Raw genomic sequence first — 18,661 nt, forward strand, 5'->3', positions numbered from 1 at the left:
AATTTTATTAAGAGGAGACTCCCCACACACCCACAACTTCTCTCAAATACCAGTGTTGTTAGAATGCATAACAAGTTGATCTCTTATAAGATCGGCATGCAGTGACCCAAATGTGCATGCTGTTGCTAATTTATTTAACAGAGCTACATAATCTTCTATGAACTCCGTATTAGCTTGCTTCTTTTGGTAGAAGGAATATCTATCAATGGCTATACAAAACGTAGGATGATAATGATTATCTAAATCCTCCAACGCTTCTAAAAACACATTTGCATTCTCAGTTGGTCTTGTTTTTTTCCCCATCTGATTATACCCGCGCAAAACCCTCAGGCCCCAACTATATAAGAGAATCATTTTTTTTCCTTGACAGTGTAAACTCATCTTCATTCTCTTCTTCTACAGCTGAGACATAATTTAAAAAATAATCTTTCCAATCAAGCCACTTCAATACAGGCTCACCAGGTCGAGGTAAAAACGATACTGGTGGAGTGAGTCCACAATTTTGCGAACTCATATTGATTCTAACCACTAGTTTAATGAGAATGTTGGTTAGATAGTAACACACAAATATGTAAAACCTGCTAATCTGTCTATAACCAGACTGACCTATAAATTACCAGTTTGCTTAAAAAGTAACGATAGTAAATTACCTTAACAACTAACAAAATAGCTCTGAAATGTTCTCTACATCCATCCAAATACTACAAAATGTCTCACAAGTAAATAGGTGTGTGTCTCACTGGAGTAAATAGGTGTGTGTGTCACCAAAGAATATGCCCCATGATTAAACTGTGATAATTATGGTGTGCGCTTCACCGAATGAGCAGCAAACAAAACTCCTTACTTGGATTCACTATTACTTCCTACAGTTGTTAGCTGTGCGCATCACCAAAATGTGCGTTGACTTCCTACATTTAGACACAGGCTCCTAAAGTTCGGGTGTGCGCATCACCGAAACACGCAATGAGAACTCCTCCCGCAGTTCAAATATAATAAGATAGTTCGGGTAACTCCAGAACTTCCAGTGCTTCCCAAAATAGCATCACGTAGCGTGCAATACATAGTGACGTACTCGACGATGCCCAGAAGATGGTTACGAGGTTACCGGGCAACCAGAGATGCAAGAATCACTCCGGTTATGGGAGCCTTCTCCTCTTCGTCTTGACAACGCTGGACGCTCATGACGTAACCAGGAACAAGGTTTGCTGGGTAATCAGAACATTGGCTGCGTCAGACTTAATCCTGAACACTGCTTGAGCCATCTTCATTCCTCGCTCTTGCACCAGACCCCAAACCGTCAACTTGTTTGGAAAATCTTCACAACTTCCCTTCCACAATTCGGCTCACCGAGACATCGCAGATGTGCGACTCCAGTCTCCAACACATATGCCAACCTCCTCTTTTCCTCTGCTTGCTCTCCCTCCGTAATCTGTTACGATGGTTCTTGGAAGCTTCTTAGCACCACCACATTCTAGTGCAGCAGGGCGCCAAATCTGAAAGAAACATGTTAGTTATAGATTCCTTTCCTCAGAATTACCCCCAGGCGTCAGACTGGATCCAGAAAGTTTTTCGTCAGCAGTACCTCTGTGCGTCGAAAGGTGGTGTCAGTCTGCTCCGCGTCCATTGTTGGCGTCATGGTTGCCGGGATGACGTTGCGAGAGCTACTTAGATGCCGCCCACGCGCGCTGACTTCAGTTCTTTCTTTTTCCGCGCCAGCCAGCACAGATCCGGAGGGAGCGGTACCTCCAGTCACTTTTTGACTGACCCTTTTGAGCGACTTTTGTTGACATGTTTTTTGATTCTACAATTCCTAGTGCACGTAGAGATGCCCGGATTCAAGGCATGCTGTTACTGTAATCGACTGATGTCGGTTACGGATCCGCACAGCTGGTGCCTCTTTTGCCTGGAGCACCACCACAATGCCAAGTCGTGCTCCGACTGCCGGTCCATGGCTCCGAAGGCTTTGCGGGAGCGGTCCCTAAAGCTTCTTGAGCGCCGGCAGTTGGCTCCGTGCTGTTCGAGGTCCCGGATGCGGGGGAGGTCGCGGGACCGGTTGCGGAGCCAACATCACTCTTCCAAGTCTTCAAAGTCTTCGCACTTGGGGTCGGGTAAGTCGAATCACAAGAAGAAGTTGAAGAAGCATCGTCGCTCTTCGACTTCTCCCCGTCGGCTGGTGCGACAAGGGATGCGGGTGGTGCCCCTACTGCGGCTCTGCGTGTGGCGCCCCTAGAGTCGACTCCGGGCTTCCCTCCCTTCCCAGGATCCGGGGCGACTCCTGCTCAGCTTCGTAAATTTTACAAGGTGATGCATGCCATCTTTGGGCAGCCCGAACCCACTGGCGCACTGTGGACTTGGTAGGGGGACCTAGGCCTTTCTTGCTGACGGCTCCGGTCACGGCACCGCCGCCCCCCCTTGGATTTAGGCCTGGATCCGGATTGTCGCCGGTTGACCTTATAACACCTCTACTGGCACTGCTTCCTCCGGTGCCGGTCGTGCCCCTGGCTGGCGTCGACCCCTGCCTCCATCCTGATGTGGACCCAGAGCCGGACCCTGACCGGCGTTGCCCGAGGCAGGATCTGGCACCAAGCGGGGTTTTTGTGCCCCTGTACACTCTTGGAGTCCGTTTTCGGCAAGGTTAGCATCCAGAAGATGAGGAGGAGGACTGGGAGGGGTCAGGTGACCCTCTAACTGATCAGCTAGAATCTGAGCAGGACTGGAGAGAGGAACTAGGGGATGCCAGTGGTCTAGACACCTCCCCTGACTGTGGCATGTTGTCCCCTCCTACCATGGCTACGGAGGAGGGAGCGTCATATGCAGTGGTGTTGCATAGGGCGGCTTAGGCTCTCAACCTCGAGCTTCCTACGGTGGCGATCAGGACTAACCTCCTGACAGAGGTGCTTCAGCCGGCTGCGAGCTCTTCGGAGACCCTGCAGCCATTTGATGAGGCCCTTACTGACGTCCTTTTTGGCACCTGGTCCAGGCTAAACACAGGGCTCTCTTAGATAGGGTGATTGGCCAACGCCCGGCTCCGTAAGACCCCACTTTCCTCTCCCAACACCCCACCCAGAGAGCTTGGTGGTCCAAGCCTCCACTTCCAAGAGCGCCTTCCCTCCGCTCCACTAGGGAGGGAACCCAAGAAGCTGGAACATCTTGAAAAGAAGATTTTTTCTTCAGCCAGCTTGGGACTGCGGTCGGTAATCACCCCATGTCTAATGGGCCAATATTCCCTCTCTGTGTGGGATATGGTGGCGCAGGTGCTGCCTCAGTGTCCAGAGGAGGCCCGGACAGTGCTCTCCCGGGCTGTTGCAGCCAGGAGAGATGCGGCAAAGTTTACCATCCATTGTGGGCAGGACGATTTCCACGTCAGTAGCCCTTTGTCGATATGCCTGGATGAGATAGACTGGCTTTTCGGGGGATGTCCAGAATACCCTCATGGACATGCCGCTTGATGACCGTCGCTTTTTTGGCGACAAAGCAGACAAGGCTCTAGAGCATCCCAAGGACTCACGGGCTACGGCCAAGTCCTTGGGCCTCTCAAGCCGCCCTCCGCAGTCTGCTTTTCACCCCTTTCATGGCTACGGAAGGGGTGCCCCACTATGTCCCGCCCAGAACCACAGGCTGCAGCAAGTTCCCCAAGCTTCGGGTGGCTGGGGAAGTGGGAACCACCACTGTGGTTCAGGGGGCCAGCAGGCAGGCCAGTCCACCAAACCCTCCTCTGCTGCAGCCTCCAAACCTTCCTAGTGCGACCTTTCCGGCCCATCAAATGCCAGTGGGCGGCATCACCTCCCACACTGGTGCACCATCACGTCGGACAGGTGGGTTTTGCAGATTGTCCGAAGGGGCTACTCCCTCCCCTTCGAGGCTACCCCTCCCGCCATGCCACCTCAATACCACCACATGTTGGAGGATCACCTGGGCCTTCTTCAACAGGATGTTACGTCTCTCTTGGCCAAGGGAGCCATCAAGTGCGTTTCTGTCCCAGAAGTAGGTTGTGATTGTTACTCCCACTACTTTCTGGTACCCAAGAAGGTGTCCTATCGTCCTATCTTGGATCTCAGGAACGTCAACTGCTTCCTCTGAAAGGAGAAATTCAAGATGTTGACACTCGCTCAGGTCTTGTCTGCCCTCAACCCAGAATACTGGATGGTAGCGTTGGATTTTCAGGAGGCTTATTTTCACATCCCCGTCCTGCCAGCCCCATTGGCGTTACCTGTGGTTCACGGTAGGCCACGAGCACTTTCAGTTTACCGTGCTCCCCTTTGTCCTTACCTGCGCCCCTCGGGTGTTCACGAAAGTGATGGCAGTGGTGGCAGCTCATCTGCGCAGATCGGGGGTTTCAGTCTTCCCCTATCTCGACAACTGGCTGTTAAAGGCAGGCTCGCCACAGGCAGTCGGCTGACCTCCTGCATTCGCTGGAGTTCTCCATCAATGTGCCACAGTCACACCTGATTCCCTCTCAGAGTCCAGGATATTCGAGCGATGATTTTGATCTTTCAGCCTCTATCCAGGGTTTTCGGTCAGGATGACCCTGAGGCCACTGGGCCTCCTGGCTTCCTGCATCCTGCTGGTCGATCATGCCAGCTGGCATATGCGGGCACTGCAGTGGGACTTGAAGTTCGAGTGGGCCCAGCATCAGGGGAATCTGTCCGATTGCATCCAGATCTCGGAGGGCACTGCATGATTATTGCAGTGGTGGCTCACGAACCAGGTTTGGGTCAATGGCAGATCCCCCTCCCTTCCCCAACCAGAGCACACAGTAGTGAATGACGCATCCCTTCTGGGATGGAGTGGCCACATGGGAGAGGCGGAGATCAGAGGCCTCTGGTCTCCGGCGGAGTCCGTGCTCCATATCAACCTCTGGAGCTCCGGGCGATCCATCTTGCACTCAAGGCATTCCTTCCCTCTGTGTGGGGAAGAGTAGTGCAGGTGTTCACGGACAACACCACCGCCTTGTGGTACTGCAACAAACAGGGCGGCGTGGGGTCGTGGACCCTATGTAAGGAGGCCCTCTGCCTCTCGACATGGCTGGAACATCAGGGCATTTCCATGGTAGTTCAACACCTGGCGGGTTCACTGAATGCCAGGGCCAACAAACTCAGCCACAGGTGTATGATGGATCATGAATGGCGTCTTCATTCGGAGGTGGTGCAAGATCTATTTCGACAGTGGGTAGAGCCTTGGTTAGATCTATTCGCCACCGAAGAGAACACGCAATGACAGCAATTCTACACGTTGGAATTTCCAAGGCGTCACTCGCTAGGCAATGCTTTTCGCCACGAGTGGAGTTGCGGTTTGTTGTATGCCTTTCAGCCTATACCACTTCTGCCCAGAGTGCTGAAGAAGATCAGGTGCGACCGGGCCAAGTCATCCTTGGATCGTGCACGAAGAGTCTGGTATCCCGAGCTGCTCAACATGGCCATCGATCCTCCGACCGTCTGCCTCTTCGGGAGGATCTTCTGTCACAGCAACAGGGGACGATCCTCCACCTGAACCTGTCCAGCCTCTACCTCCTTGCGTGGAGATTGAGCGGTGGCAGTTGACGTCTTTTGAGCTGCCTCCCGAAGTTTGTGATGTAATCATGGCAGCCAGGCGTCCCTCCACTAAGACGGTATACTCCTGCAGGTGGAACAAATTTGTGGCATGGTGCACAGCAAAGTCTGTGGATCCCCTCTATGCCCCTCTTTCTGAGGTTCTCTTTTTCCTTCTTTCTTTGGCCCAGCAAAGCTCTGCTCTGGGCACTATCAAGGGCTATCTCTTGGCCATCTCTGCCTTCCTTCGGCTTCCAGATCAGCCGTCTCTTTTAAAGTCCCCAGTTGGTAATCGTTTCTTGAAGGGCATAACTCATCTCTTTCCTCCAATTCCTCAGTGGGAGTTGAATCTAGTCTTAACCTATTTAATGTGCGCTCCCTTTGAGCCGCTTCAGAACTGTCTTTGATGCTTCTGACACTTAAAACGGCATTCCTGGTAGCCACCACATCTGCCAGAAGAGTGAGTGAGCTCCATGCTCGTTCATTCAAGCCTCCTTTCCTGTCAGTCCATCCGTACTAGGTAGTTCTCAGGACTCTTCCATCCTTCCTGCCCAAGGTTGTCACTGCCTTTCACATCAGGCAGACCATCACTTTGCCCACCTCCTTTCCGCCTCCTCATCCTTCGAAAGAGGAAGAGAGGCTCCACGGTATGGACCCAAAACGTGCGCTTTCCTTTTATTTGTATGGCACCAAGCAGTTCCGGGTGGATGACCCGCTGTTTGTTGGCTACTTGGGCGCCAAGAAAGGTTGGGCCGTACGCAAGCAGACTATCTCCAGATGGGTCGTTCGGTGTATCAAAGCCTGCTATTCTCTGGCGAAGAAGGAGCCTTCAGTGGGGCTGCGAGCCTATTCCACCAGGGCGACGGCTAAAACTACTGCTTTGAGATGAGGCGTTCCTCTGAATGACATCAGTCAGGCAGCTACGTGGGCTTCGTTGAACACATTTATGAAACACTACTGCCTTGACAGTCAAGTCCGAAGAGACGGCTTCTTTGGCCGTTCTGTTCTCCAGGACTTTCTGGTGTGATCTTGGTTCGCAGTCCCACCTCCGGGGTTGGTATTGCTGGGGTATCTATTCTAAGGTAAGGAATCTATAACTAAGATATTTCTTTCAGATGAACAAGTTACTTACCTTTGGTAATTATATATCTGTAAGAAACATAGATTAGTTATAGATTCCTTACCACCCCACCCATCCTCCCCGTTCTGCAAACAAATTTCTAGGGTTAAGGATATCCTTTCAGGGCCCTAGTTCTGAGCACCAGTGGTCAGTGACTTGCATGGCTCTGCGTTTTTGGCGCGGAGAGTCGTGTACAGAACTGAAGTCAGCGCGCAAGGGCGTCATCTAAGTAGCTTCTGCTTTGTCATTCCGGCAACCACGACGCCAATGACGGACGCGGAGCTCACCGATGCCACCTTCCGACGCACAGAGGTACTGCTGACGAAAAACTTTGCGGATCCAGTCTGACGCCTGGGGGTAATTCTAAGGTAAGGTATCTATAAATTAACCTGTGTTTCTTACAGATATATCGTTAGCGAAGGTAAGTAACTTGTTCTTCAGTTCCTTTTTCAGTAGTCGCCAATTTGTACGGACCACTCCATGCAGGTAAGTAGATAATAGGTACTTTATTGGAGAGCAATCTGGTATGTGCAGCCACTAGCTATACTCTCTTCAATTGCGTAGCACCACATTCCATTTTATGGAACCTGTGGTATCACGTTACTAGGGAGCTGGTAGCCAGGATACCACAATATGTGAGCGAAAATGCAATTATAATGAAAAAGATGTTAATAAAATTTAAGAGTAGATATCAAGTACCATATCTAAATATGACGTGTCTGTGGTCTTGAAATATTTTGTTGTTACAGTAAAAGCAAGACATGATGGCTCATTGACTTCAGATGGTACAGAATGCCGCAGCCAGAATGGTCCTGAATCTCCAGAGGCTTTCCTCTGTATCTCTGGCCAGGAAAAATCTCCACTGGCTTCCTGTTCAATCCAGGATCTCCTTTAAACTTCTTTGTTTTGCTCAAAGGGCTGTTTATGGCTCTGGACCTGAAGGCATCAGGTCGCTTGTTTCTGCCTATGTACCCAGCAGAGCACTCCCCTCTGCCTCTAAAAATCTTCTTCTAGTCCCCAGATTTGCAAGAGCTAGGTGGGGAGGCAGAGCTTTCTCCACCATGGTACCCAAGCTCTGGAACACCCTCCCTCCAGAACTGGTAGGACAATCCTCTTTGGCGCTCTTCCGCAAACAACATAAAACCTGGCTTTTTGCTGAGGCCTATCAGTAGATCTTGGATCCGGTACCCTGAGACTATGTGTTCTGTCTGTTGTTGGCGCCTTGATGCCCTTGGGGTAAGTTGCGCGATACAAATCTCCGTTCATTCATTCATTTGCCCCAAAAATATATTAAAAACGATTAATTGTTAATATCTGTGAATGAGTACACTTAAACTGTGATTCTTGTACATGTATTCAAATTCACCTGTAATCATATTCAAGATTTTCATTTTTGCTGCTGCTTCTGCTTTGCTACTTTACTATAAAAATGGTACTCCTGCTTCCTGTTGTATATATATATTCGTAGTTACATTATTATAATATTTAACTCAATAGTTGTAATTGAACCCAAAAAACATTATCTCTTATGTTCATTTGCAGATTTGTACTGTGGAGGCGAACTGGGTGATTACACTGGTTATATTGAATCCCCCAACTATCCTGGAGATTACCCAGCCAATGTTGAATGTGTTTGGAATATCAATCCACCCCCAAAAAGACGTATTCTTATTGTAGTACCAGAGATATTCCTTCCAATTGAAGATGAGTGTGGAGATGTTTTAGTAATGCGAAAAAGTGGTAAGTTCACAGTTTCTGTACTTGTTTCTTTTAATGAGCCATATTGAATCCGGAAGAGACACAGCTAGAACATCATTAAACCTGTTTGGTATATCTTGTAATCAGACTTGAAATATTCTTTTTTATTCAGTTAGATCTTGAAAGGTTTCAACACCACCCCACAAGTTGTGGCAGGAGAGCTGACAAAGGGCTTTATAAATTTGGCAAAACTTTGCAGATAACTGTATTACGAGTGCATTATAGCCTATAGCACTTATAAAATGGTGAATATTTTTTCTTTATGTTTTGACAAAGTACCCCGTCTGCTAAACTCTAAAGAAGGCCCATAATCTCCAGTATTGGAAAGCAATCTAGGTATTAAAACTACTGTAGTAAGAGAGCTGATCTTATCTCTTAGCTCACTTAGATGATGTGGCCTCAGCGGTGGACATTTATGAACTGTTAGTTCATGTTCCTGCATTCTTGACATTACCGACAACATTTCAAGAACTGAGAATACTCACTTTAGGTTATTAAAGCCTTGGGTCCTTCTAGTACAGTAAGCCCCTGCAAAGATGCCTATGTACAAAAACGTCTAAAGAACTTCTAAACGTTTTTCAATTGTCTTGTTACAATGTAGCTCCATTCTACATGCTTAGCAACTCAAGATGTAAAGGTCCATGAAGGCAACAGCATGTTGTCTGAGGGAGGCTGAAAAAATTAGAAAACATTCTCATTAGGAAGTGGACATTCATATCCACAAGGTTCAAATAGGGCTTAATAACTAATACACAATTGTATCTATAATCAAATGAAAAGCAGTGTTCAAGGATGGAAAACAATAGGATTACTTTTCCCACTCCACAAACATTTGGGGCCACATTGATCCCTGCATGATTAAAATCATGTATATTTCCAAGCCTGGCACCACAACAACCCTCAGTTTACTTTCCTCTCTGCACCTGGATGCCCTATGGCAACCCTGCCCCCAGCCCTCCATGACCCCAGCTCAGACACCTCTCAGTACTATCAGGATTTCTACTTCACATTTTCCTCTTTCAAACTATGGACTTGCCCTTGTGTCTGATGGCTGAGAAACATAAAAGGAGGGCCTGGGGATATTTAGAGATCAGCAGGAATTGACTCCCCAGTTTAACACTATGTACCACAATAGAAACCCTGGGTCTGAACAAGAAAAAGTAAAACAAGAAACAAAAAAGTTTAGCTGAGATGGAGTATTGCTTTTAATGCACCAATGGTTGCATGCCTAGTCATGGTGCGGGCTACAACCCTTTCACTGAGAGAGAGGAGCACAGTGGGTGTTTGCAGAGGTAAGAAAGATTGCCCTATAAATAAGTTTGGGGTATTCATAGAAGCAGAGCATGCAAAACGTGGTGTGATAAGTAAAACTGGCTACAGGGTATGTAGACAAGTTTATTTGTGTGTCCCTGGGTCAAGATTAAAAACTACTGACATTACAGGAAAAATTAAATCTGCGGGGTGTGTCACCAAGGTAGGTCAATAGGTTTCTGCCGATAACCCCAAGGTGGGGTGTTATAGCATTTATTAGGACCTATAGTGAAAGAGCTTCTGCTTCGTAGTTGTATTCATAAATAAAGAATAGTATAATGTAAAACCGTCCAGTGGCCCTCTGTGCATCCAAGACGGGGATCCACTGGCGGTCACCCACAATTGTCGACTGTAGTGCCTCAGCTCTGGTCCTGGCTTGGGGCTCAGGGTACTCTCAATTCTCCTAGTGAGGGTAGGCGGCAGCATTTGATGCCAAGTTAGAGGGCCCTCTAACCTAGGGTCACTGCTTTTGTCACAGAAACTCTTTTATTACTTGCAGTTCATAAATTACAATCATTTCAATGTAGCACAGCAGCTATAAATTGTCATCAAGGAGCTATACGCAAACTTTAAGGCACAGATTAACAACCATAGGGGCATATTATCAAGGAGGTATCGCTGAGTTAACAGCACTTTGTCGCAGGCAAAGTCGCAATAAATGTATTTCCCCATTCACAAGCTGGTGCTAACAGCCCATATCACCAGTTTACCTGCGATAGCAGCCTAAAAACATCCCCCAGATGACCCCCGTAACTGTCGGTAATGAGTTGCAGAGTAGGCGTTTCCGTGCAAAAAGCCACGACAACACACCACTCTGCAACATTCTCAACGACTGGTCAGATCGGCGATGAGAACCCAAAACAGGCGTTAAGGCGCGTTAACAGCAGGGATTTAAAGCCTGCTCTGACCTGGTGTACAGTCGGACAACAGCCTGCACCTGAAAAGGGAGCCCAGCCCAGAGCCATGCCTGAAGATCAACAGTTGCCATGGAGCCACTGATCATGCAGCTCGGAGCCCCAACAGGGCTACAACACCCACCGCCATCACCCCCAGGACCACTCTACCCCGCCCCCCTCCCAACCCCCTCAGACCACCACAAAGGCAGCGCAGACAAAGACAGCGACCTTCAGAAAAAGCACCAACCTTACAGACCCAACACCAGAGAATGTCATTGCCTACTACAGGCTCAAAAGGACAACCATCCTCCACATCCTGAGCATCATTGCCCACAGACTGACGGTACAAACACAGCGGACAACCAACATCCCACCTCAGACAAAGCTGCTGGCGGTGCTGCACTTGTTGGCCTCTGGTGCCTTCCAACCAACATCCCACCTCAGACAAAGCTGCTGGCGGTGCTGCACTTGTTGGCCTCTGGTGCCTTCCAACCAACAACCGTCAGAGTCGGAGGAGTCTCACAACCAGCCTAATCCAAGGTCCTCACAACGGTCTTGGATGACATCATCAGCTTGGTACTCCACTACCTTTACCTCCCCCACACTGCACAGGAACAGTGGGAGACCAAGCAAGGCGTCTACGTCATAGCTGGCTTCCCACACATGTCAGTGGGCAATTGACTGCACACATGTCCTACTTGTGCCCCCTGGCAACACTGCACACAATAACCGCAACAGAGAGCACATTCATTCCATCAAAGTGCAGGCAATAGTGGACCACCGGGGAATCTCCACCAACATCATCACCAACTACCCAGGCAGTGTACATGAGTCCCACAACTACCGACAGTCCATCATCAACCAGCGCTACCAGGATGGCCCCATAGAAATGCATTGCTCGTTGGCAAGTACAAAATTAACACATAACACACCTCAACACCACAATCATGCAACTCACAACTCTGGGAATGCACATGTTACAAACTCACATACAACATGCCAAACAACATGCCCACCCATCAAACACGACAGCACAACTTACTAAGGGAACCTGGGCCAGCCATGTACATAAGCCATCAATGGCATGGCACCTCAGCCACACGATAGCAGATTGTGGGGAGAGGTGGGGACCAGGCATGTGCGAAGGAGGCAAGTGACCCATGAAGGAGAATGTACCCATTGCCAAGTGTGGCGTGGATGTGATGGCCAGACTTCACTAGGCAGACCACACACATATTCATGGCAAAATACACCGCTGGTGTATGGAGTGTAGTGGACCCAAGCATGTCACCCCAGCCAGTGGGGAAGATCGCGGAAATGTAGCTTGTTATGTCCCCGCTTGTAAGCGTGAGCGGAGTGGGCTGGCCCAGCGTACACCAGGCCAGCGTAGGGGTGTGAATAAAAAGCATGTAACTCTGAGTGTGGTTCTCTTCCGTAATGCCCAACGTCTCTGCCAGGGTGGTGCCTCTCACCCTGCCACGAGGCTGACGCCATCGCCCTGAGCGGTGTTGCCTGCGATCGTGTGCGCCTGCTGCACCCTGGGCCGCTGGTCCCTGAACTCGTCTTGCCCGCCCCCGAGCACCCAGGCCTAACTGCTCACCTGCCGACACCGGTGTGTGTCAAGGAGGGCCCACTACGTGCCGGTGCAAGCTCCAAGCCTGAGGCCCGTGACCCTGGCAGCCTGCTCAGACCATCACGTCCTCCGCGACACAGGCCCGCAGTACTACTTTCTCGTTGACGTACTCCACCGGCATACACAGCGGACTAGTAGGTCACACATTTGGAACTGAGTCTTGATTTAGCAATGGCAGGGTTCATATCACTGCGTGCAAGGAGAGGTGTAAGAGGAAGACGTGTGTCAGTCAGGAGGAAAAAAGGATCATCGTTACGGAGGTGATCGAACACTACCAACAACTGCCCTGGTGTCACTAACTCAGTGCATCGCGCGCCAACGACACATGGCTGTGGGCCCCTGCTGACCGCTGCCTCCGGCCTACAATGCGGTCGAGTAGGTCACACATTTGGGATTGAGTATTGATTTTGCAATGGCAGAGTTCATATCATTGTACTGGCCTCATCGCAGACTGCATCCCCTCTCAACCCCTGTGCCACGACACTGTTTCTCAACATTCATGGCCATCTCTGGTTAAACTTTGGGGGCATCTGAGTTTATGGACTGGGGGTTGTCTGCATCCTCATGTAGCTGATACTGACTTGGTGGTAATAACGAGGCAGTAGCATTCCACTCCTCAATTTGCCGCTTCTGGGTGGCTTCTGGCCTCTGCATCATGCCCTGGAGGACACCTTCCACTGTCCCCCGCAGCCCTTTGCCACATTCTCCTTGGACATCGGCGAGGACCCGCTCAGTCCACGTGGCCCTAACTCAGTGCACAGCAAGTCACCGTCCCGTGGCGCTGTGCCTGTGCCAGCCGCAGTGCATCCTGGGCCACTAACTCTGTGCAGCTCAAGTCAGGGACCCTGTCTGCTGAGATATTGGATGGCCTCTGAGATGATAACCTTGGGTCTTCAACGCCATGTGTATGTAGCCCTGCACTGTCTGCCTAATCCGGCCTCAACTGTGGTCAACCAGGGCTCACACATCAAATCGAGTCCTGACCGGCCCAGATGTCACATCATCACAGGAGGCACACGCCACCACCGCCAGGTCCACCTCCAAACGCCAAGTGCCAGAGTCGAAAGACTATCAGAGTTGCTCACACCTGTCGTGGATGCCATCATGTGCCTGATACTCTGCTCAGCACTCCAGCTGCCACTAACTCAGTTCAGTGCTGTGTAAAGCTCATGCAGCAATGTCACCTCAGGCAGTGTGGGAGACCTGGGACGATGATGAGGAAGATGATGCAGGTGTAACACACCCCACTTCAGCTGCATCAGGTATATCCCAAAGGGACACAATCCTAGACATTTTCTTCACATGAGCTTGCTCAGCTCTAGGGCCCCAACCTCAGTGCACTGCAACTCACGGACACTACTGTTTGCATATTGGGTGACCTATGTACTTGCTCCGCCAAGCACCATGATGCTCCGCAGTTGTCCCTGTAATGCTGGTGTATTCTGTTTCCGTTTTAATAGTGTTCACTGTTCAAGTCGTTGCCAGCACCAACCACTCCTTGCGGGCTGGCTTACACTTACCCCACACACATCCAGCTCAGGTGTCACTGTACATGTGACCCTGCCAATAAAGGGTCCGGGCGCACGTGCCCGTAGCCAGTCCCACAAACTATCTGCGTGTGTCTGTGTGGTCATGATGTATGCACGAGGGCCCTGGGCCCTACAACATTACATTGTGATGTGTACAGTGGATGCAACCATGTCCCCGCTGGCAGCGGGTAAGACCTTGGACATGTAGCTTTGTAGTCACCCACTCAATACGTGAGAGGAGTGGACTGGGCCGTCGTACAGAGGTCCAGCGTGTGTGTGTGAATGATAATTCCGGGGGTCTGGGCGTGGTTCATTACAGGAAATGTGCAAATGCATGTGTCTCTGTCGCAGTGTGGGTCTCCTTGGTGGGGTGTAGGTGGTCACTGATGGGACTTAGACACCCACGTATGTGACCTAGTTCGACTTCTAAGGGCTCCTATCCCACCCGCACCTGTTCGGCCATCTCCTTTTGGCATTCTGACACCTTGCATTGGAAGGCAATGTGTGCCTCCGTGGACTGTTGAGAGTCAGCCGTGGTGGCGGGTGCTTCCTGCTGTGTGGTCTGTGCAGAAGCTGGGGTCTCCTCTATGTAGCTTGGCTGCCCTGCTTCTGGGGATGGGTTGCCTAAGATGTCCACGAGCTGTTGTAGGGCGTCAGTGTAGAAGGTGTGGTGGTCCTCTCCAGCATCACTGATGAGTTGTCTGGTCTGCTCTGCTGGGGATGTTGTTTGTCCCTCTGCAATGTGAAGGGGAGATGCATGTTGACATTGTGTTGACATGTATGTTGGCACATTGTTCTTGTTTACATGCAGACTGTTTGACAATGTACATTGTGACTGTTTGGGAGGTGCTGAAAATTTGATGCGGGACAAAGTACATTTGGACTACATGAAATATATGAGGTTGTACACGTACATTTCAATCTGACAGTTTCCTGCTATGTTAGATGTGATTGGCCTGTTTCTGCGCATTAGCGGACCCAGTTGTGTCCTCTGTTCTGCAGTGTCGGTGATGCACTTTGTACCACATTGTCGTGGGATGTGCTGTGATTGCTATGTGTGTGTGCTGCAGTGTGCCACGGGGATCAGGGACATGATCCTAGGTCATTGTGGGTGTGCAGTGTGCTACACATCGTTGTGCATGTGTGCCATTGTGCCCATCTCTCCCTGTCCCCCCAGTCCCTGGTCGTTACTCACCCTGTTGATGTTGTGGCAGGTCCTATCAAGCTGTGTCTGTACTCCCAACTCATTGCACCATCTCCACACTGATGACTGTGACCTCCATTTCCCCAGCTCTTCCTGTGGCGCAGGACTCCACCTCCTGTCGCCACTGCTGCCTTCCTGTTGGCAGCGGGTTTGTGCTTGGTTTGGCTTTTCACATCATGCCAGCGCCTCTTGGCCTCCTCCATTGACCTCCTCGACACTCCGACTGCATTCACATTTGTCAAATTGGCTTTAAGTTGATGGTAGTGTTCTGTCACCTCCGTGATGCTGATCTAGTTTTCCTGCGGACTGCACCCCATCTTCCTCTTCTCCTTGGCCTGCCCCGACCCCAAGGTTCCTTGCCGGTGGTCTGTGGGGCTTGTGGGGTTTGCGTTGGCCTCTGCACTCGGTCCCGGTGCATCCATGGTGCTACGCAGTTTGAATTGGTTTTGGTGTGTTCATTATGTTGCTTTTATAGTGCATTTTCCCGCATGACATGTGTGGGTCCGTAGCTGGTTTTCACTGCTTTTGTATCGCGATTGGTGTCATCGCAACTTTTTTTGCATTCGGGTTTCGCATTTTTGCGGCGTCGCGTTGACTTTACCGTGGACATTCGACACGTTGTCGTGGGCCTATCACATGGTACTGCCGTTATTTTCCCACGTTAGACTGCGATGTGAAGAGTTTGGTTAAGCTAATTTTGCGGTAATATCACACGTCCTTGAGAATATCCCCACATAGTGTTTAGTTTCAACAATCTTTCATTACTCTAAGGTTACTAAAAAGGATTTTTTTGGGGGGTGTAATAGACTTATTAGTACAGACTACCCCAATCACTGCGTTAAATCATGTCTTCGTTTTTCTATGGATAAAGCACTCGTAAAATATAATGTCAACAAGTATGAACAATATGTGATTCCTACACCTTATAACCCTCATTACCTTATGGCTAATTTCCTGTATATTGACTTACACATTTGTATGATTCATTATCTCTGGATGATAACTGTGTGATGTAAAGCATTCTGACACTCTATTGCATTGACATCAAGGTGTTATGTAAGCACACCTCAGGCAAGAAGAAACTAAAAAAAAAGGGAATGCTGATGGCCGTTTAGTCCTTTGTTTTGGGTCCAGCTCGAAACGAAAATAAGTAACCCGCCCTGAAGGGCGGTTCCTGTTTACAAGCCTTATGCATGGTAATTGCAAAAAGCAATTATCATCCACATTGATTTTAGAAGGATAATGCAGTCCTTTAGACTGCCTGCTGAATTTGACGCTCACAAACGGACATCAGGCAGGCAGGCAGTTTTCCTGAGACACATGCCTTAATTAGTGCACATGTGCCCATAAAATAGTTTTGGTGTGCAAAGTAATGGGTGAATACAGGCTGAAATGGCACTAGCCCGCTCCAACTATACTCGGGGGTCCTCAGAGAATGCCCATGAATGAGGCAAGGCAGCCTCAAGGTGAATGTTTGTATTGCGGATGCACTTGTTAGCTACAGCATTTGTATTATGAACCTACATTTGGGATTGACTGTGCTACTGTGTGTAATTAAATCTAAGAGTTTGTGTGACTTTTATTGCAGACTCGCAATCGGTTTGATTGTTGTACATGTTAATAACAATTCTCTCGCTCAATAAGTAACCAATCTCTTTCCCAACTCGTCACAGGGTTGGGTGTGGTCAGTTATGGTTTTAATCACACCCACCTTGTGACGAGGCAGCTGCCAGCATTCAAAGTAATTTAGAAGCAACCCCCTTGAAGTACAGACAGGGCTGATGCTGTACACGCCCGAGGCTGCATGAGGCTGCTTCGCGTCATTAATGGGCATATGGCCTGGTACTTGCCTAAAGTCCCCCTCCTCTACACCCTCAACCCTGGGGGTGGACACCCTCCCAGCTCCCATGGGGCTCACCCCCCTCCTTTTACTCCCATGGCAAACAATTCAAGCACCACACTGCTTTGGATTAGAGGTAGTAACGCCCGGCCGTATTTTATTACATAAAATAAAAACATAAATGTTTTATTATTATTTACATTATGTACGCTATACACAGAAAGTCCAATACATTGATGGGTACAAGCTGTCAATTAGCTAACCTTAACATGCTTCTAATACATATATGTTCCTCTCATAAGTTAAGCAATGAAGATATTCTCTTTCTGCGTATCCCTGTTAGAGCCTACGGCAAGGTCAATGACTGGCGGCCCTAGGTCCCGATCAAGCTAGGTCCCAACCTCCAACCGAAGTGACCTTGCACAGGGGTCCAGCTTACCGGATGAATACCTCCACCGGGCCCCCCTCTACGCCCTTAAAAATTCAACTCCATAAAAAGGGGGCCGCTGCAGTTATGCGCCCTTGAGCGCATGTACGTGCGCGGAGTGGCCAACCAGCCTAATGGAAGCGTGACCTCCCTACCCCAGCACCTTTCTAGCCTACCGGATGTAACTGCCCCTGGAGTTCCATGAGAGACCCTCTGTCTTCCCCACAGGTGTCCCCAATTTGACCATGGTTACGCCCGCTAAGGACTGAAAACTATGCTCACCAATCATGACCTTACCGCCACAGGCCAGTATAGTTGACCTACTATTTGACCTCCCCCTTCCGACTTCTAGAAAGATCATGCTGCGCTCCTTGCCCCATTGAACCGTGTCCATAAGTTGTTCAGAAATACTTCCTTACCAGTCAAGAGCGGTGTATGTACCTGATCCTGCTAATGGTAAACAACATCCAGGACCTTAGAACCTATCCTTGCTTACGATGCCAGGCCCAATAAGCCCCAAACTATGCACCTACTGTGCTGACTCGCTGTATGTGGAACTAGTCCTCTTCATCACTGGCAGGTTGGCTTGCTCAAATTTACTTTGGCATAAACCTGGCCCAACCCGTAACAAATATGTTCCATGACCTACTCAGGGTGCCTCTATCGAATTCTAGTGACGGGCATATTGCCAGGTTCCTGGCAGGGCAGGCTACCTTAAGGGACGACTGTACCAGCTGTGCACCCGTCCCCTTAACTTGGACTGAACTCAGAGGAGAATAACATAACATCTGGGAGCCACTAAATGGCCTCCATTGATAGAAGCATGATGCGCCCGATAGACACGTTGCACCAGACAATGAGACTCATTGCTAGAGTAACTACACCCATTTCAACTTGGTTGGTGTCCTATCGGAATAGTCGACTGATCCCGGAAATTTTACAAATTTGGAAGACTACACAGGGAGTGCCCCACAGGCCCTAAGATCTCCCATAAAAACAGCCAAGGAATGCTCCTGGCTACTAGGTTCTGGGATAGGCTCCGAATGAACCTTTCCCCCTACTAACTATCTGCTTGCTTCCTTGTTTCCAGGACCCTCCACAGCGCAGTATCCACTACGATGGCACCTGCGTGTACAAGCGCCGTAAGATGTTGCTTAATAGCAGAATACTATTTCAAAAACAGAGGTGTTGCATCCGTCCGTTACCCCTGGGTTTGGTGAAGCTGGCAAGACATAGATACCTGTAACGCAGCGGACTGCTAAAATACCGCTGCTGGCAGCAAATTGTGGTTGTCTACATCTATACCCAACCAAGACAGTGCCTGTGCCGCAGCATCTCACCCATGCATGCTGGCACCTCTGAGCCCTTCTCTTGATCGTTCATCACACTTGATGCCGCCGCTTGCCACACCTGTT

The 18,661-nt window shown here is 49.5% G+C and overlaps 1 protein-coding gene across 4 annotated transcripts in view; it reads left to right on the top strand.

Annotated features, from left to right (window-relative positions):
* The window catches only part of SCUBE1 (signal peptide, CUB domain and EGF like domain containing 1), a 2,199,864-nt gene that overhangs the window by 2,073,054 nt on the left and 108,149 nt on the right, over positions 1 to 18,661 (top strand). For all 4 annotated transcript variants that reach the window (XM_078673869.1, XM_078673871.1, XM_078673868.1 and 1 more), the window contains one exon: positions 8,191 to 8,388. In XM_078673869.1, coding sequence (XP_078529995.1) covers positions 8,191 to 8,388 — 198 coding nt within the window. The remainder of the gene's footprint in view (positions 1 to 8,190; positions 8,389 to 18,661) is intronic.

The sequence above is a fragment of the Lissotriton helveticus genome, chromosome 1_1 (assembly GCF_964261635.1).
Source record: "Lissotriton helveticus chromosome 1_1, aLisHel1.1, whole genome shotgun sequence".
In the NCBI taxonomy this organism is placed as follows: domain Eukaryota; kingdom Metazoa; phylum Chordata; class Amphibia; order Caudata; family Salamandridae; genus Lissotriton; species Lissotriton helveticus.